General features: G+C 47.1%; 1 protein-coding gene across 5 annotated transcripts in view; it reads right to left on the bottom strand.

The window, feature by feature from the left end:
* Positions 1-21,473, bottom strand: part of DOCK1 (dedicator of cytokinesis 1) — a 495,128-nt gene that overhangs the window by 326,614 nt on the left and 147,041 nt on the right. For all 5 annotated transcript variants that reach the window (XM_027591584.2, XM_027591585.1, XM_035724125.1 and 2 more), the window contains one exon: positions 2,063-2,133. In XM_027591584.2, coding sequence (XP_027447385.1) covers positions 2,063-2,133 — 71 coding nt within the window. The remainder of the gene's footprint in view (positions 1-2,062; positions 2,134-21,473) is intronic.

Raw genomic sequence — 21,473 nt, 5'->3', positions numbered from 1 at the left:
TTGCTACTGAAATAAATGATGGGCCAGCATAGGATCGAACACCATGGAAGTTACTAGAAATTATGATGTAGAAGACTACTCCCAGGTGTGGGAAAACAAGAGGTCTTACATGCAGAAGCTGATTGTAGAATAAAGAATATGACTGTGTTGAATTTTTCAGGGGAATACGTGTGTACACATGAATGTGTATATATGTGCATGTGTGCAAATCCAGGTCCTTCTAGTTGTTTTTAGGCAGTGGAATTAACTTTGATTTATTCTCCTCTCTGATCTCTTCTGTTTCATCAGAACATCAATCTATTTTCTAAAAAGGAAAAATACATATATGATTTACAAGATCATTTAAAAAAAAAATCAGTAGAGAAGGTGAGGCACCTGGGTGGCTCAGTTGGTTAAGCAACTGACTCTTGGTTTCGGCTCAGGTCATGACCTCCTGGGTTGTGAGATCGAGCCCCGTATCAGGCTTCACGTTCAGTGGGGAGTCTGCTTGAGATTCTCTCCCTGTGTCCCTCCCTGCACTAGCACACGCACGTGTTCTCGCTAATAAATAAATTAATCTTTAAAAAAAACATATAAGGTGGTGAAGCAGCACGCAGGCATGCATAAAGAGACAAGGGACCAAGAGCAGTCTGCACTGGCCCTGGAGAAGGGGGTCTTCCTTGGCTCTCCAAGCACTGGCGCCAGCACCCACTGTGAACATGGAGCGCTCCACTAACTGGTGAGAGTCTGATCCCATCCCAGAGTACGGCCCACCCAACCACTGCTTCCCCCACTTGGTCTGTTCTCCAGACCGGAAGCTCTCAAACAAGAATCTTCACTAGAAGCGTCTGGAAGGGTCATTAAAACTGACCAGCTGGACCCCACTCCCCATTCCTAACTCAGAAGAGCTGGGACAGGGCCTGAGAGTCAGCATTTTCTAACAAGTCCTCAGGAGCTGCTGATAGGTTCTGCTGACAGTCACGTTGCAGCGGCAGGCCCAGGGCAGACTTGCTGCCGATGGGCCCATTTACATCTCCTGTTCTCGTTTAGGGCGTGCTAAGACATGCCCCACATTGTCAGTGCCCTCGAGCAGAAAATAGTGTGTCCATGCAGGACACTAAATCCTCAGGCACATCAGAAACCTGGTGATTCGTGAAGGAGAGCACCCCACCCCTGAAAGCTCCTCACCCCTCCCCTCCCAGGCATGAGCAACCTACAGTGGACATACAGAATGGGAGGGATGAGCATTTTTTATTCAGTTTCACCCCTCAGGGGACACATGGACCTTTACTAATATTTAGATGGGCTTTCTGGCTGCTAAAAAAAAAAATGGTGCCATGCCCTGCAGGTAGTTTATGGCGTCAAATGTTAAATCAAAACCAAAATCAAAAGCAGAATAGGGCTGTGCTTTAGATGTCTGGGGTTAAAAAGGCTGCACATCCCAAAGGCACCCAACAGTCTTGCAGAACACCGGGCATCTACAGATTACACAAGCAGGACTGGGCTCAGCAGCCAGGATGCGAAAAACAGGTGCAAAAAGAAAGGATTAGGTCCCCAGCCTCCCTCCTTGGCCTGAAAGCCCAACAACCAGCTTCCTTGAGGTTTGCTGTGGTTTTGTTAATATTATCTTAAGTGACAACTCCTGACCATTCTGCCTGAGGCTTGCAGTCCGTCACTTAGGAGCGCATGAAGAGCGCTTGTGCATGCTGAGAGGCAGGGGAGGGGAGTGAATAGTAAATCTCCAGTGTCAGATATTTCAGGTGCTGAAAACAAAACAAAAACCCAACCACCACATTGTGAAATTCAACCTCGAAAGGATACAAAATGCCAAATTTGTATGATCTACCCATTGGCCTACAAGCAATCCTCTAAAGAAAATACTGTGTTGACAGATGATGTCTTTTCCATATAAAGTCACAATTAGGGAAGTGTCATAGACACCACAACCAGCATGTGTTTGTTCTAGAATGATCCAGGGCACTGGTGTCTGCCAGCATGAGACTGAGCCTCGAGCCTCTCATAAGCTCCCTGCAGGGAAAGGAGGCAGAGTGAAGGACGTGCTGCCCCTCAGGTGCTTCCTTACCTGAGCTCTTTGGGATCGAACACCAACTTCACATCGTTGACAATAGTTGGCAAGTACTTCAACGCAGCCCCCTGCAAACCAAGAGCAAAGAATGCTGAGCCTCGTGCAGTCTGGCAAATGCTAATACAAATCTGTAATTACAAGGAAGAACCACAGACATAGCAAGAAGGGAAAGATCACTTTCTAGATGAGACGATAAGATTACCAAACACAACAAAAACAGAGCAAAGAAAAAAACCTCTGATCCACAAACAATGGTGATTTGTTACATGGTTATCTTGACACCTAATAATTTAACAGAGGCCAACAGTTATTGCCTGTTGACCGAATGTCTATACCGCGCTAAGCTTTTGTGTGATTTTCTCCTTAACCCTAACGAAGCTATGGCGGATGAAGATCTGTGTCTTCACAGATTCCCTACCATTCAAACCCCTAATTCCCTACCATTCAGATCACTGCAGTTCCTTCACATTCAACATCTAAAATGATTGTCCTTGTTCCACTCCAAAACTGTTTTCTGTATATCCGTGTATCCCTTAATTAGGAATCCGTGTTTTTTCTCTAGTAACTTTATCTCTTATGTTCATATTTTGGATCACCCAGAAAATACACAGTCTCAAAAAATAGAAGTGATGGTAATCATGATGGATCCTACTACATGCTATGTGCTGCGCTAGGACCCCTGTATATTTTCTCTCTCATTCCAACAGATGTCTTACAGGGAGCTGGCTGTTGGACAGCAAGGAACCTGCCAATGGAGAAGATAATTCCCCTGCCACTGATCACAGCATGAGAACTGAACAGAGACAGAATCAAAACTCAGTTCAGTGGGCAGCCTGAGCCCCAGCTACACCCTGATGGGAAAAGTTCATGGATTTTCAAGTGTTCTGACCATGGTGGGTCCCTCCTCTATCTGTGACTCTATGTAACTCCTTGTACCACGCTGGGCTCCACCTCCCAGAATGAAATGGGGGAAATAATGCTCATGCCAAGGACATCCAGAGGTTGTATTAAAGTTCAAAATCAAGCTGAAAAGAAAACAGGGTAACACTTTGAACACTGGAAAATACTACCCTTACTGCATAAACAACTGTTAGTATTATTTTCTGAAAGCAAAAACGTAGTGTTAAAAAAAAAAAAAAAAATCAATCAATCAAAATGCAGTCACTTGTGCTAAACTCCATGTCAGCAAACCAAGGCTTCATACCTAAACGAACTGCAGTTTTAGCCTCTCCCAGGAATGTCAGATTAAACTACTCAATCTGGAGGGGTGCCTGGGTGGCCCAGTCGGATAAGCATCTGCCTTCAGCTCAGGTCACATGATCCCGGGGTCCTGGGATGGAGCCCCAACCGTGTCGGGCTCCTTGCTCAGCAGGGAGCCTGCTTCTCCCTCTCCCATTGCCCCTCCCCCTGCTTGTGTGCTCTCTCTCTCTCTCAAATAAATAAATAATATCTTAAAAAAAAAAAACAAAAACTAGTCAATCTGGAACTTTCTGGTCAGCACTACTGAGGTAATCCACCTGACAGCCCCTTCCATCCCTCGAAGAAGGAAGAGGTAGCCTGCTCTTTCCTTGTAGCTGTCCCCTTCTGCCTATGAAAGTCTCATTTTATCCAGCTCTTCAGAGCTCCTTTCTACTTGCTAGATGGGATGCTGTCCAATTTGTAAATCATTGAATAAGGCCAATTATATCTTCAAATTTACTCAGTTGAATTTTGTTTTTTGACAGCAAAAGCCCACTTTAACATAATACCCTGAATATATATGGTCAACTGTTTGCAACAAAGGAACACAGGACCCCCCCCAACAAGTGAGACTGGTTCCATACCTCACACCCTATACAAAAATTAATTTTAAGTGGATCATACATCTTAAACATAAAACTTAAAACTACACAACTTCTAGAAGACACATGTGATGGGCTAAGCAGCGATTTCTTAGGACACCAAAAGCACAATTTGTAAAAGAAAAAAATAAACTGTAGTTCATCAAAATAAAAACTTCTGCTCTTTAAAACACACTGCTAAGATAATAAAAGATGAGTCACATACTAGGAGAAAGTAATTGCAAACACATATCTGATCAAGATTTGTATACAGCATATCCAAAGAACACTTAAAACTCAATAATGAGAAAACAGTCTTCCCCCCCAAATAGGCCAAATATTTGAAAAGACACTTTGCCAAAGAAGATATATGGATGGCAAATAAGCCCTTGAAAAGATGCTAAGCATCATTAGTCACCAGGGAAATGCAAATTAAAACCATAGTGAAATATCACTAACACCTATTAGAATTGCAAAAAAAAAAAAAAAAAAAAAAGACCTGACAATCTCAAGTGCTGTTGCATAGGCTGCTGGGCTGAACGCAAAACAAGGTCAGCAACTGCAGAAAAGCACAAGACAGTCTCTCATGAAGTCAGAAATGCACTCCCCATACAGCCCAGCGACTGTACTCCTAAGTCTTGACCCGATGAACCACAAACCTAATACTCCCACAAAACCCTGCATGTGCATGTTTACAGTAGTTTTCTTTGTAATCATCAAAAACTAGAAACTACTCAAAAGTCCCTCAAGAGGTGAATCCCTACAATGCAACACTACTTGGTAATAAAAAAAAAAAAATCAGGCTCCTGTTACACACCACATGGATGAATCTCAAAATCTCAAATGCGCTCTGAGAAGTAAAACAAGACAAACTCAAAAGGCTACATACCATGTGATTCCATCTTCAAAACACTATGGAAAAGGCACACCTATAGGGTGGAGGTGGAGAAGGGCTTGTCTACACTGGGGGAAGCAGGAATGCAGGGGGTGACAGCACTCCACTATATGACTCTACGCAAACAGAACCTTAATTTTCAGAATGAATAAAACTATATTTATTGCCTGGGTAGCCAGGCATGGAAAAGGCCTGAGAGAATGTTCTTGAATCTCAACACTGGTGCCTAAGAAGTAAGTGGTTGATTCCCGTTGCTTCAAATGAGTTCACATTTCCTAATTTGTAGCTTGGGAATATTCTGGCCATGCCTCAGGCTCTTCTAGATGCTCGACTCTACGGACACAATATATCCTCAGAAGAACATGAAAAAGGTCTGCTATCCCCTTTCACAGATGACAGAGTAGAGGCACGCAGAGAAGTCATGTGTCCAGATTCACACTGCTGGGATCTGGAGCAAGGCTGAGCACGTCCACGGTGAGCGCAAAGCCAGCACACGACTCATCACCGCCTACCTCTGTGCTGCACTGTCTCGATGAGACAGGGCAGGAAAGCAGTGTCCTGCACTGCACAATCACCAAGGCTTGTTTTCTAGGTGTTGACCCTGTCCTTCGATGCCAGCCAGATCAAGGGATCCCAACTCCCTCCTATGAGATTCAAGTTTGGAATGTATCGAGTTACTGCAGGTTACCCCCATTTCACGAGGGCAAAGCAGACGGAGACAAACAGGATGGGCCTTTATGGGACCGCCAGGCGCCGCGTTACCCAGGCAGACTGAGCGCCAGGGCAGGGTCAGGGCTCCCTAGGGCTTCCGCCCAACCAGAGGTCACAGTGATGCCCACCAAAAGGGGCATGTGCCCACTGTGACCCCAAAATACTGTCTAACACAGAAGTTTGCCTAACAGACCAAGATCCTACAGCCAGTGCTATAGGCACGTGGGGTTTAGAGAGAACAGAGATGACCACGCACCTGCCATCAAGTCCGGATGAAGTAACCAAGGACGGAACAGAGAGAATGAAGAGCACGGGACAAGCAGGCTCCAACCTCTCGTACCCAGTGTCCATCCCCGTTCACACCCCACCTTCTTCACGGTTCTCCTCAAGACTGGGACCCCACCCCACCTCACCCAGCTCACCTCCTACTTCCAAGAAGAACAAAATCCACCAGGAGAAAGAGCGGAGGCTCCAGGGGCGCCCACACATCTGTGCACCACCCAGGCTGAGAGAGGGAGCGTCCGCCTCCAGCGGACTGAATCCTGCCCCTGGGCTCAGCGTGGACCCTCTGCCCTCTGTCGCCCCTCCCCCCTCCAGCTGACTCAGTCCTCACATCTGCTGGCTCCTTCCCCCTGCGTGTGAGCTCACGCCGGTCTCTCCGGAGGAGAGCCCCGGGCACCTCCCTCCTGGCCTGCACCGGCAGGGCCGGGCTGTGGGCTCCCGCGGTGCCCGCTGCTCAGCACTCCCACCTCTGCCCTCCGTAGCCCCTCTGCAGCCCCACCTCGTCTGCATTCCCGCCAAGGAGGCCAGTGGCCTCGTCCTAGGTGAGCCTTCCCTCACCTGCCTGGCCTTCCTCCATGCTCACTCCTCCCCCGCTTTCTGTGCAGGGCCCTGTCCCCACCACCCCTTTAAAGGTGGTGTCCTTGGAGTCTCATTCTGGACTTCTCTCCTTCCTCCACACACCCCTGAGGGACCCCACCTTCCTCCTGTGCGTCACACCCACACACAACGGCCGCTGCGCTTCTGCGCATGGCTGTCCCACAGAAGCTGCAGACTCCACCTGCCACAGGCCAGTCCGCCACCTGACGTTCCCGGGACACCGCAGCTCAGGGTGCTGCACGGCGGAGTCCCCAGGTCACAGCCTCACCAGGATGCTCCCTCTGCTTCACAGCTGCTCCGGACCAATCACAAAGCGCAGTGGAGCCTTACCATTACGTGCCCGTGGTTCTACCACCTTCTCCACTCCTGTGGTTTCTACGACCTCGTCCAGGTCCATCTGTCTCTGTCACTGCTGCCGCAGCCTCCCATCTGACCCTCCGCCTCTACGTGGACCCCCTCAAGCTCACGCCTCAGGCTGCAGAGCAGCTTTCTTGAGATCAGATGCACTTCTCACGTAGAGACTTTGATGCATCACCCAAGTCTTGGGGTACCAGCCCGACTAGCGAGCACCCTCAGAGGCTCTGCCCGCCCCCCCCCAGGGTCTCTGCTCAGAGGCCTCCACCTGCACCTGACCCTCTCCAACCAGTGGAGCCTCTTCCAGCCAGCAGGGGGTGCACGAGTGTTCCCTCTTCCTGGACCACTGTTTCCCTGCACGCTACTCCCTCTCTTGCCCCAAAACACTCAGAGTTAACCCCTGATTACTCCTCGATCTGTAGCTTAGGCATCATTTTCTTCAAGACACATGGATTCCGGGTTGGGCATCCAGAGAGACTCCTGCTCTGGGCTGGAAGAGGAGGTTGGTGTGTCTGTGTTCCCCAGACCAGAGCTCCTGAGGTGTGGCAGGGCTATTCCTCCTCTCTGGGCTCCCTCAAGGCCTGCCGAGGCTCTTAGACACAGCAGACACCCCATGACATCCAGACTGACAGAGCTCTATATAAAATCACCTCTTAATTCTCAAGAGACACTCCACCTGTTTGCTTTGGGCCCACAGAAATCCCCATCCTCGGCCAAGAGAAACAACTCTATCCCCTCCAGTCTGATGAGCCGGACAGAAGAGGCAGGGACGCTGATGTCCACGCCACCATGGGCTCTGACTTTCCCAACCGAAAAACTAGCTCTGCCTGTTTCTAATATTGGTTATTTGTCAAGAACCTCAAGTGTTTGGGTTTCTGCTCATGCTTGCAGCAAAAGGCTTCATTTTCTCTGTGGAGTCAGGCTGCTTCACTAAATTCAGGTCTCTTTCAAGGAGAAGGAGCAGCTGCTTCGAGAGCTTTCCAAGGTGTAGAGCACAGGACAGACAGAATGGGGGCTCCTGCACAGACGAGAGACAGTGCTGGGTGGCATCTCATCGGCAGAAAGACCCCTCCAGAACAGAAAGTCCCGGATGCGGGCAAGAGAACCCACGCCAGCATGACACACGGGAGGCAGCGCCGTACCTGGGACACAGACACAGGTCCCAGAGCCAAGCTGTGTGCACACAAAGCTTGCCTCCACCACTCACTATGTGAACCTAGGAAGACGGCACGTCCTGTGAGTGGTTCTCACTGGTAAAACGTGCTGGTTACTAGCGCCGGCGTCCAGAGACTGTTGGCAGGATGGAATGACGCTGCGTGCACGATACGCTCAGCATGCTCTCCCAAACACATCGCGGGCGTTCAACAGACGGTGGCCACTGCTGCCACCCATGGTGGGGCGGGAGAACACGGGCTGTGTGCGACACTGGCATGGAAACCCTCCTGAGCGTGCACAACTCTCAAATATAACTTCACATTCTTTCATTTATAAAGTCCTATACAAAGTGGTAAATATGGAGGAGAATAATTTGCCATATCACAGAATTCAGGATAATAGGAATAGGAGGTATTTGAGGACTTTTTATCTTCTCTTATCCTATTTTTATTATTTTTTAAAAATTGGTTTGTTATTTAAACAAAATCTTGCTCAGAATATGCGGACTCCATGCACCAGGGTGACAATCACTAATCAGTTCACTGGGGTGTGGCCTGGGGGACAGGAGTGGAAGGGCAAGGTCTACAGGATGCATCAGGAGACAGAGTTGAGGGGCACCTGGGGGGCTCAGTCCGTTAGCATCTGACTCTTGATTTCGGCTCAGGTCATGATCTCAGGGTCATGAGATCGAGCCCCACCCCAGTCGGGCTCTATGCTCAGCGCTGTGTCCGCTTGAGAAATCTCTCTTCCTCTCCCTCTGCCCCTCTCCCCATTCGAGCATGCACTCTCTCTAAATAAACCGCCACATAACCCGTAAGAGTAGCCCCATTCTGACACGGCCTAGCCAGGAAAAGAACAGCACGATATAGGAATTTAGATGACTTCACTGTGTTTAGCTTTGTTTACTCGTCTCCTGTTTTTTAAGACATAACTGCACTTATCAAATCAATGTTTGCTTTCTAAGAAAGTTATTTCTTCAGGTTTGACTTTAAACCTAAGCAAATTAATGTAATGGCATTTTAAGTCCTAGTTTGCTTTTCTCTTTGAACTTGGCAAAGCTTTCATCTGCCCACCTGAGGATGGACCAGTCCAATTCTACATGTACTTGGGCCTACGGGCAACAGACACGTGTGCACTGGCATGCTGGGGACACACGCCTGAGTCCCCTGCACACCCCGGCACATGAAGCTTCAGGTAAAACTGAAATCACCTCCAAATACAACAGGGCTCCCCACCACTGAGCACTGATTAGAAAGCCAGTGAGCGGCGCAAAGACACCAGAAACAAAATTAGAAAGAACCACGGCCAGCAGTAAAGCTATTTCTATTTCTATGAAAGGACAGGCAAGTTACTAAGGGCCCCTCCTAAAAGTGAGTCCATCGCCTAATAACCCGGCAATCAAGAACTCATGATATCCAGCAATCGCAGCTCGGGTGGGGGGAGTAAGGTCAGACCTGAATCAAACAGACAAGAAGCATCTTGAAACTACATTTTCAGAGGGAAAGAAAGATTAAATACATAGAAAGGATTATGAAGTGGCAGAAAATGCTAGAAGTTTTCTAACCGCTGAAATAGTTCAGGTTGAAGAAATTAAATAAACTGTATACTCTCCTCTAAGCAAATTTAATCATCATGCAGCTCGTGAGATTGCCAACTCAATCCAAGCCATAAAACAACATAGAAAATGCACCTTCTACCCAGGATCAGTTTAATGTTGTAAGTGTCTCTCTGGCTAAAACTGTTACTACTGATGATGATTAATAGACACTATTTTAGGGTAAAGTTCAGGCTACATTATTCAGTATAATTATTTTAATTAAATCCATTAGCATATCTTTATGTAAGATTACAAGAGCTATCGGTGACACAAAATAAGTTTTCCTTGAATAATGTATGAAGCAATTATTAATTTACATATTTCTCAAGAAAACACATATTAAAATGATTCCATTTGGAGGTTCTGAGCTCAAATACATAAGGCCCACAATTCTCCCTTCAGACTTCAGAGTTCCATCTTTGGAAGATTTGGGGCATAGCCGAACAACCTCCGAAGAACCAGGGCATTCTGATACAGGGACACGGAGCCAGACCAGTTCGGCCAACGGGAGCCCCTAGACCTGCGCTTGTGCCTTTGGGGGGAACGGAAGAAACAGGGCAGATGGCTGGACAGAAACACAGAGCACTCTGGAGAGAGTCACCCTGCTGCACGTCTTGCTGTAATCCAGAACAACAAGCAGAAAGAGGATGACAGTGATTGCTTCTACTCCTTATACCCTATTATTAAAAAAGACTAAATACATATAATGTAGCTCAAATCTAAAAATAACTCTTCTTTTTTACAATCAAGCTTCCTTTAAGCAGACCCTGGTCTTTAAAATGGCATGCCCCATCTCTACCGCCAACGCTGGCTCATTCAATCCCAACTGACAACTTAGCAGTTGAAAGAAACCATTCCTAGGAGTAGTTTCATGTTTAAGTATCACCAAGTCCAAACCAAAGAAAATAATGAAAGACGTACACATTTACTAAGATTCTTCAATAAATCCAAGATAAGCTCCTACACTTAAAAATCCACATTAGGGCCAACAAATATATGGGAAGATGCACTAATCATTAATGCAAATCAAAACCACAATGAGCTATCTCCTTATATCAATTAGGATAGCTGCCAGGAAAGAAGGAAGGGAGGGGTGTTGGGCAAAGAAACTGGAACCCTTGTACGCTGTTGGTGGGAATGCAAACTGGTACAGCCACCAAGGAAAACGGTATGGAGTTTCCTCACAAGTTACAAATAGAATTATCATATGATCCAGCAATTTCACATCCGGGAATATACCCCAAAGCAGTGGAAGCAGGATCCTGAAGAGTGATGTGCACACCCATGTTCATTGTAGCACTACTCACAATAGCGCACCGGTAAAAGCAACCCAGTGTCCATCAGTGAATAAAAAAAGAAAGAAAAGGCTGTATATACATCCGATGGAGTGTAATTCAGCCTTAGGAAAGAAAGGAATTCTGACACGTGCTGCAGCATCAATGAACCTTGAGGACATGACGCTCAGTGAAATAAGCCAGTCGCAGAAATACACATTCTGCATGATTCCACTTACCCCAGGCATCTCAAGTTGTCACAGTCACAGAGACAGAAAGCAGAATAGTGGCTGCCGCGGGCTGGGGCTTCGGGGATGGGGTGTTGTCATCGAATGGGGACAGAGTTTAAGTTGTGCAAGACGAAAAAGTTCCAGAGATGTCCACAACAATATGAACACAGTTAACACTCCTGAACTGCAAAAACTGTTTAGGGAACGTTATATTATGAGGCTTTTACCACAATTAAAAACACACAGGGAAACAAAACAACAATTTGTCACGCCTTCCTGGGAGAATAACAACTTCGGGTAAAGGGTCTCCCCTGGGCGGGAGTGCCTTTAACCCCCTGCACAAAACACACACACACACACACACACACACACACACACACACTCTCTCACTCACTCGCTCGCTCACTCGCTCGCTCGCTCACTCACTGTCCCAAACAAACGATGCCCAGATATTCTCAAACAGCTCCTGGCTGAGAACCACTAGGTTAGACGAAAACTTTCCCAGCCATGCAGCTGTGTCACAAACAGGTCCCCAGCAGGCAGAAGCTCTCAGCCCTTGGGTCAGCCTGGCCTGACCTGGACCACTAGGTCTACTCTGGCCACAAGAAGCCGCACCAACCAACAATGACCCGTCTCTATGAAAACATGGGGGGAGCCCCCTGCTCCGGGCTACCTTCTCTCTGTTGTAAGGCACACTACTGCAACAAGGGCCTGGGGCCTGCACCTGTTTCACCCCTCGTTCCCCAGCGCTGGGCACATGGGACACCAGAGGGCGTTTGGTCAAGAACGGAATGAATTGTAAGACAATAAAAGGCCAGGGTGGGGCCGCCATGACTCAAGGAGTGAGGCAGAGCACAGGTGCCTGCAGATGTGGGGCGAAGTAGCAGGATCCTGTAGCAAAAAGTACAAGGCAAGAGACTGAGAAAGGGACAAATTAACTAACCATGACACACGCAAGGATAAACCCTCTTCTTTGGAGCCACTGTGCTCTCCTTAACCTCCGAAAACGCATTTGCCAGGAATTAAGACATGCTTAAAAGGGGTATTAACCATAATCTAGGCAAGAACAAATCTAAATTAAATTACTGAACTTTTCTTGTGTCACATTTTACCAGCACAGCCGTGTAGCCGAGGAGGCTCAGGGAGACAGGGAGAAGGGGAGTGATCCTTTGAACCGGCCTCCACAGCTCCAAATTGGTGAAAATTGGTTACCAGTCTAGACGGCTTCCAAGAGCAAAGCGTAACTTACAAATAATGGCGATTTTCTAAAAAATTACTTGAAATTCAGAAGTCGACAGGCAGGAAGATGGTCCAGTTCAGAAGCATCTTAAGGGCCTGAAATTGAAAACAGCAACTAGAGAAGGCAACACCTCACACTTGTGTTTTCCTCATGGTCTGAACAATCTCATCGAACAGAGCCTGCGAGGTACAGCAATGGGTGGGAGAAGGGCCCCTGCAGGGGAGAGAAGGTGAGGGATGCAGGAGGAGGGTGGAGGGAGCACCTCCCCTGCCCCTCCCCCCCCCCGGCCCACACCAACTCTGAAGCAAAGCACTGGAAATGAACGTCAAGGGGGGAGACACTCAGCAGGCAGAGGCAGCTGAACAGGGTGAAGAAGGGCCCCCTGCAGAGAGAAGCAGTGAAAGCAAAGGGGGGCCCTGCCCTCCCACTCCAACCCCAACCCAAAGCCACGTGCTCAATGGCTGCCCAGCATCCCATACACAAATCCACCCACAGTGGGTGGAACTATGTTTTCCCCCAAAATGTGTTCAAGTCCTAACCCCAGGTACCCGTGAATACGAACTTAATTGGAAAGAGGGTCTTTGCAGATGAAACCAAATTCAGCAGAAGTCATACTAGATGAGGGTGGGCCTTGAATCCAATGCCAGTGGCTTTATAAAAGAAGGGGGGGGTGGGGAGACGGGCCACAGAGGCACACACGTGTGAGACGGAGGCAGGGTGTAAGCCAGAAACAAATACTGATTTTGCTGTTATTAGGAATGCCGTACTTTGACATAAAATACTCCTGAAAAAAGGTGCCTATCTATCCTGGTTTCTAAAATCTCAAGACGGATTTGCCATCCCAGGACTCTGACCCTAAGTGTTCTTCTCTTCCCGCTACACAGCCCTCTCTCCTGCTCAGGGAACACCAGAGCATGAGCTTGGATTCCTTGAATCTTGACTCAGGGAAGACCCTGGATATCTGAAAATATAATGCACAGCCCCGCAAGTCTCCTACAGAGTAATATTTAATATAAAAAGGGGGAAAGGGATCTTTACAGATGAACTTGCATGTGCAACTCAGGAGTCCATGCAAAGAAAGCAAGAAAAAGAATGTCTATTCCTCAATAAATTAAAAAGAATAGACACACAACACCCTGGTTCCACTCCTAGGTCTGTCCCCAAACAACTAAAAGCAGGTGTTCAGAGGAAAACTTGGTACACGACCGTTCGTGGCAGCGCTATGGACAATACTAAAAAAATGGGAACTCAAATGTCCATCAACTGATGAATGGACACACAACCTGTACATATGGAATAAGATGCCCAAATAATGGTATAGCATGCCCCATAAAAAAGTCCATACAATGGAATAGGATTCCCCATAAAACAGAAAGATGTACTGAGACATGCCACAACACAGATGAACCTTGAAAACGAGCTGAGAAGCCAGACACAAAGGCCACGGGTCTTATGCCGTCACGTATATGACATATCCAAAACAGGCAAACTCACAGAAACAGAAAAGAGATGAATGATACCAGAGGACATAGGAGGGAGTTCTGGGCAGTGACTGTAATGGGAACGGGGCCTCCTTTTGGGATGACAAAAATGTTTTCGAACCAGAGAGTGGTGACGGTTGCACAATACTGTGAATGTACTAAATGGTCGCTTTAAAATGGTTGAGATGGTGAATTTCATGTATGTATATGTCACCACAAAAGTTTAATTAATTTAAAAAATAATGTCCTGCCCTCAACTATAAAAGGGCACTTTTCATTAAAATAATCATAGGACTGCTCTTAGCAACTCAGAATCACTGTCATTCGCGCTGTAACACATGTCACTGACCCATACAGTGGTTTCTAGCAGTGACAGACCAACACCTTGGAAACAACACATGGTGCCTCCAGCTATTTCTAAAATGAGGCATGAAGTTAGTCATCATAATAATGATCCCAGTGTCACTGGTTCACTGGGACAGCTACGCGTCGCCTGAAGCAAGCCACTATCAATGCCAATGTTTTAATTAAGCAAGATGTAACACAATCCACCACGGTAGAAATCTAAGGAAACCAGAAATAAGAGCTACCCCAGTGTCCCCAGTACCCATCATTGTCCCAAATGTCACCCCCCTAAACACCCTTTCATAGGGTTCTATAGATGTATCTCTCATTTGTGCCTCAGCAAACAGTTACTACACAGGTCGGAGGATTTAAAACATGAACATCCAAATTCATGACTTTTGAAAAATGTACTGCGACACAGAATGGGTAATTTTTATAAATGCTGCCAAAATAAAGACAAGCCTTCGGTTAAGGTAATTAAAAATACTTCCGCGGTCAGACTCTTCTCCTCCAAAGGAAAAGCCAGTCGGGACGACTAACTATCATGGAGCCCAGACACCAGCACCCGGCAACTCGGATGTGCGGGCCAAATGTTACGGCTCTTGTTCTGGTTCCACAGGGACATACAGAGCCGGCCCACCACAGATGGGGCCACCCCACGGATAAGGAAATGTGTGAGCAGGGAAGCTGGTCTCATGCACACCCACGCTCAGCCCACTGTGTTCCCCTCCACCCTCCACGTAGCTCAGGAGCTGAGATCTGCTTCCTTCAAAGCCCACCCCGCCTTGTGCCCAGGCCACCTCTGCACATGTGGGCACACCGCTTCCAGGCAGAAGGTTCTTCCTTTCCATACTCCTCTGCCACCCACACCCCACGCTCCTCCTGGGGGAACAGGGAGCAGTGCTATACTTCCCGCATGGCCCTGGAAGCCTCAAAGTGCTCCCCGTGGGGATGGCTGACCCTACAGAGAAATCCACCTGGCAAGCCAGCCCAGCCCAGCCACCTCCCTGCTGAGGGCCTCCGGGGATTGCAACCCCAAGAGCCCCAAGTCCCGGCTTCCTTCCCTCACACGTGAGACCATCCACAGCCAAATACAGAGATTTTCTTTTTCTTTTTGACAAAAGTTCTGAGGTGCAGTTCATGGACCACTCGGCAGAGAGTGGATTCTCAGCCCCCTTCAGGCCTTAGTGCAAGAGTACGCCAGAGGCAAACGTGAGATTCACAGAAGAGGCAACATAAATTCATTTAAATTGACTCCCAAAACCTGTCTTCAAGTTATGTTCTTCCAGTAACACTAAAAGGAATCAAATGTACCTCTCATGTTTCCTCTTCTAGATAAAACTCAAATAAATAGTGAGTTATCTGGAAAGCGCCGTCACTGTCACGTTCAGATGCAAGAACGGAAATGATAGAAACCGAAGTTACTATGAATACATAAAACCAGAGCAAATAAAAACACAATGCTGAGGTGTCTACTGTGCACATAAACAGTAGTCAACTTAATAGCTTTTCATAATTTCTGATGAGTATGTTCAATACAGACATGAGAGTGAGGACCCTGTTTGCAACCTGGGGGGAAAGTGGCATTTTGCTCCAGAGAAGGACAATGCTGCCCCCAGAACTGACTGGAGGGTAGAGCCAATGTCAGAGGAAGTGACAGCAAACAGCACAATAGTAAGTGAAAAGGACAAAAGCACCAACTTCCAATTTACAAAAGGTTTGTTATTTGAAGACTCTGGAAACATGCCTGAACATAGGACAAAGAAAAATCTGAGGCACTTGTTGGCAGCTAACTGGTTATCAAGTGAAATAAAATTCAGAATAAATTTTACAATTACACTTATAATTGCCACCATCCAACGAGAAAGCCGGCTAGCTTTCACTCTGCATTTGTAAAGGACGATTCAGAGTAAATCCGAGAAAACTCTGAAATTACAAAAGCAACGGCAAGAAAATAATTCTCTTTGTTGGAAAATGAAGTGACGTGATCATCCAAGAATATTCAATAATTCAGCTCAGGATCTGGAAAAGTCTAGAATTTGACAAACACAACAGTGTATTAAAAAACAAAGCTATGGAGAAAAAGCTCAAGAGAAATGCTATTACACTGTATGTTAACCAACTGAAATTTAAGTAAAAACAAACAAACAAAAAACAAAACAAGAGGGCGCCTGGGCAGCTCAGTTGGTTAAGGGACTGCCTTCGGCTCAGGTCATGATCCTGGAGTCCTGGGATGGAGTCCCGCATCGGGCTCCCTGCTCAGCGGGGAGTCTGCTTCTCCCTCTGACCCTCTTCCCTCTCGTGCTATCTCTCATTCTCTCTCTCTCAAATAAATAAATAAAATCTTTAAAAAAAAAAAAAAACAAGAAAAAGCTCAGGATGACCACTCCCCCACTACATGACCACCATGGGCTGAGCCGAGCATGAACTTCTGAACTTGGTCAAAGCCAGGTTAAATCTTATAAAGCAATGGCCCATCTTTCTTACTCCTTTCTCTGAACAGTACAGAAATTCTCAGCATCCACTTGAGAAGTCGATGTGTCATATGCTCTGCTCGGGAAATTACAAAGCCCATATTCTGAAAACTCTTATTACTTTGACAAGCATGGTATGAATCTAAGCACACGCACAGCATGAATAAAAGCCCTTGTGTAATGGATACTGTTCTAAGTACAAGCTGAAGAGGGCCTTTCCTTCCACCCAAACCCCATCATGTACCTTCACCTTCTGGAACCTTCTGGAACCTTCTGGAGCCCATCACAAATGTCTCTTGCCACATCTGCTCCCACCTACCGGCTGCCTTTTGTCTCTACGAATCAGGTGACCCCGGACATAAAATAGTCCCTCATTTTCCCAGTGAGAGAATTTTACATCTGTCCACTTCAAATATATCCACTTCGACAGATATAGATAAAAGCCAAGAGTCCACCCAAAATACTTCATTAATGTTAACCATGCATTCCTATTTAACATCACAGTATATAAATATTAATTTAGAAATATTTTTGCCCATGCTCACATTTCATGCAACTGTTTTGTAAACTTTTTACTTGTGCCTTTGATATCATTACCTTAATTACCACCAACACCCATTTTTTTGGTCATCATTTTACAACAATCTAAAATGTTTACAAGATGGCATTTTTTATGAACGACAGCAAATTGTTTCCCAAGCCACAGGTCCCCATGTATATAATATCAGCAGGGTTTCTACTTTATGTTAGGTTCATATTCATGATCTGTCATGATCTCTGCAATGTGACCAATTATTCTATTTTAAATGATCTTAGAAAGGTTTATTATAATGACATCCAATACTTGTGTTCGTGTAAGCAGGAAACTGCCAAAGATATATTAAATTTCTTTGGTCCTTTTTCATCAGTTCTGCTAGGTAACCTCCAAAATCATGGCAAACTAACATCGTGTTTTTAAGCTAATGTGTTTTAGTGGGGTTTTAACAAAAAACACTGAGAAAGAAGATGTCATAGGGTCTCAAAAAGAAGGCTGCTTAGCCTTGGAGGCCTACCATGGGAGGCAGCCCAGGGGTGTGCAGGAACTGGGCCACTGCCTCGTGGAGATCAGGGCCAGTCTCCCTCCCTGCACATAGGGATTTCTCCACACCCGGTTGGTAAGACTTGACAGCAATTTCCACCAACTTCCACAGGCCCCAGGACTGGGGGGCCTGCGTCCTTCTCACTGAGGGTCCTCTTGTATCCCCTCGCTCACTCGGGACCTCCCCAAGAGCTGAGATGAACATCTTTCCACATCCACAGCACCTTCCATAGTATCTGGCCTAGAGTTGGTGCTGGGAAACATTTGTGGAATGAATCATGAATGAATAAAATGACTAAAATGCTTTCCAGAAGAAAAAAATGGGGGGGGGACATAGCACCCAGAGGCGAAATTTGGGGAGGACAAAGTCATGAGTCCTAATTACCTGTGTGCAACACGGCATGATCAGTCACAGTTTCCCCACCAGACTGTGATAAAATAAGAAAAAATGGAGGAAAAGAAGTAATTTTATAACAGCCAGAAGTTTTAAAGATTTAGATCTGTTTCCTATTATGAGACTGGCTTCCTCTCACTCTAAGAAGGTGAGGGGCTTCTTAAATAAAATGATAGTGAGGATAAATGGCAGTTAATTTTTATTGTCATTTATCACCGATGGATGGATGACACCACTGTCTCCATGACAAGAACATAACCTCAGCTTACACATCCCCTCCACACGCTCTGACCACTGACAGACCTCCATGCCTAGAACAGTGCCTGGCAAACACAGAGGGGCTCAAACCTAACTCATGAATACCACTTTTTTGTGGGTGGCCCTATGTTCTCACTGGCCCGTGAGCATGTGCTGAAGGCTGTATAAGTAGATCCAGGAAGTCCACAAAGTACAGATGGCCAAGGGGTAAGAAGGGCTCTTAACCTCCCTTTCTTCCACCATCCTACCCCAGACTCTAGGCCCAAGGCTTTTCTCCATGCTGCAGAGGCCAGGAGTTGAGGGAGTAAGAAGTAGGTTTGGGCTAAAATCCAGAGATTGGACTAGGGGATGATGAACAAACCAGAAATCAAAGGGCAGTGGATTCTAGTCTTGCATCCCAGCTTGGGCTAAGGAGGTCTCTGCCTCCCTAATGGGCTGCCCCAGGTCCACATGTCCCCAGGTGTTCGGCAGGATGCCCCTGACCAACCCTCTTTCTCAGAAGCAATCCCCCATCAAGCACTGCTCTACCCTCTGCCTCACCTTTGCAAGATTCTGCATCCCCATGCTAAGTGTGCCAGGGAGGAACAGGGAGCATCCCTGGGGGCACATGTACTTGGCATAGAATCTACTGCAATGTTTGAGCTCTACCCCTTGACTATGGAATTCCTTGTGGAAACTCATTGAACAACAGAGCAAACTAGTGTTTTGTTGAGACAGTAACTTGTGTTTTGTTCTCACTGACATGACACAGGAAACGGTGGTACGCTGCCCACCCGACCATGTCAGGAAGGCAGTCCTGCAACACTGCACCCGTGGGGGCCTCAGCAACATTTGTTTCCTTTTGGTCTCCCAGGAAGTAGGTGCTGGACAACGAGAGGATGGCCCCAACTCCATTACCGTGCGGAGGCCCATCTAGGAAGAGGGTCTTCTGCGCCATGACTCAATTTAACGTCTTGCCATGCTAGTGAGGGAGATACTGTGAAACAGATGTCTATGGTTCACAAAAATAAAACAGGAGATAATTATAATGAGGCAACCAGACGCCTCTGGAACCCAAGTGTGACGGAGAACGTACACATACTTAAGCTTACGATGGCTTCATAGATTATCCACCTAATCACAATGTGCAACAATCACTGGCCAACGAAGAACTAATTAATTGCAAGTCATGAAACACCCACGATATGGCCAGATTATTGGAGGAAGGATTTAAGGATAAGGAAGGTTAAAAAAAATAGCACCCTTTAGTCATCCAATGATGAGACAATATTAAGTAATAAGGTTTAGAAAAGATTTAGTCTCATGAAGAATACTAGTATTTTAGGGGCAATACAATAAAAGAGAGAAAGTATAAATACCTGCTAAATCTACAATCTCATCATTCCTCTGATGACTAGAGCCAGCAGCCCAATATTGTGATCAGAAGAACATCTAGCAATTTTGACCACAGGTTAACGAAGCGCAGCAAAATGGTTGCCGAGAATGTATTTTTCCCTCTTGTGTCACAACATAGTGAGGGACAGAAAAATAACTCCGCATTCTAAAACTTTAAAAAAGCTTCTTAAAGATTTTAAGTAAAGTTTAATGGGTTTTTCTTTTTCTTCTCTGTATCACAGGTATTTGTTTGGAAGATTAAGAAATCACCTTAGGAAAAACAGAAAACAAAACTCACTAATCATCTTCCATTTAGCCTTTTATATGAATAAATAGGGAAATCATTTATAATCACATCCATTATAAAGACTTCAAATTATTCCAGTCTGTTTTATTATCTATCAACAGGAAGCATCCTTCCTCACCAGGACGTTCAGTTAGTGAGTTTCTCGTATGATTAACTCCTATTTTAATAGCCAAAGCGTCTCTCCCATCTGTGCAGCAAAGTCAGCAGTGCAAACCCACAGTGGCACAGGGAGGTGAGAAGGTCCTGGCACCGAGAAACACAGGAAGGACGCCCCACGGAGGACCGGTGCTGTCCAGGCAGCCAGGAGGTGGCCCGGACGGTGAGGCTCCAGGTGCTTTACCTCTCCCTGAATGCCGGTGGCAGGTGCATCTTCAGAGTACCTTTCTCATCTCCAATTCATGTATTCATCTGTTCCTAAGGTGTTGGCACCCACGCATGGCATGCCAGGCCAAGCGCTCAATGGCCAAGAGACTGGATCTGCGGGAGAAGCCAACACACCTGCTCGCCAAGGTTCGGTAACATCAGAGAGTCCTTTGCAGAGGACTCTGGAGACAACAGCATGCTGCACAGGATGCCAGGGCAAACTGGAGCAAGCAGCTTGCACACTGAGTTTCGGAGGAGACTGGCGGGTCCCCCGGAGAGAGGAGGGGGGCACGCGTTCCAGGCAGAGAGGCTTTGCAGGCAGAGACGGGAAGACAGGCGAAAGTGCAGCAGGCAGGAAATGAGCAGAACCTCTGGGGCCACAAGAGGAAACAAGAGGGAGCAAAGGGAAAGCAAGGGAGAAGGGTAGCTGACGGGTGTCTGGGTCCAGTTGGGAGGGGACACGCATGGGGTAGAGGGGACAGAAGCCCAGGGCACATTCCGGCTCCTTCTGCTCCGGCCAGCCAGACGCCGTCACTTCTCCTCCCACTTAAGCCTCTATTTGTCCCGTCCCCTGCAAGCAAGACCCAGGCAGACACCAACCCCCCAGGCCTAGAAGGGCTCTGCTGCCTGGGGTGAGAGCTGATACCTGGTGGGAAAGCTCCTCCTCCTCATCGTTCCTACAACTGCCCTCCCCTGGCCTGAGGTGTCAGCAGCCCCTCCAGGTCACAGAGAGGAGACAAACTAAACAGCAAAACCCTGTGGCTTAGCCGAGGCTTGCAGTAGAAGCCCGAGGGAAGAGAGATCGGGGCACTCGTCACCCTAGCTGGGTTCAGCTGCGTTCCTGGGGAGCAGTGTCATGTGCACGAGAGTCAGGAGCTGGCCAAAGGACTCGTGCGGGTCGTGAGATGCTTGGACTCTGGGCTGTGGTGTGATGAAAGGATCATGCACTCACAGGCTGTGCTTGTAAACCTCAAGAAACTTGATTTTAAAAAGAACCCACAGCGCCTGGGCGGCTCCGTCGGATTAAGCATCTGCCTCCGGCTCATGTCCTGATCCCAGGGTCCTGGGATTCAGCCCTGAGTGGGGCTCCCTGCTCAGGGGGGAGTCTGCTTCTCCCTCTCCTCCCTGCTTGTGCTCTCTCCCTATCTCTGTCTCTTGCTCTCGAATAAATAAACAAAA

Source organism: Zalophus californianus, chromosome 15 (assembly GCF_009762305.2).
Source record: "Zalophus californianus isolate mZalCal1 chromosome 15, mZalCal1.pri.v2, whole genome shotgun sequence".
Classification (NCBI taxonomy): domain Eukaryota; kingdom Metazoa; phylum Chordata; class Mammalia; order Carnivora; family Otariidae; genus Zalophus; species Zalophus californianus.
This window is presented reverse-complemented; position numbering and strand designations above follow the sequence as displayed.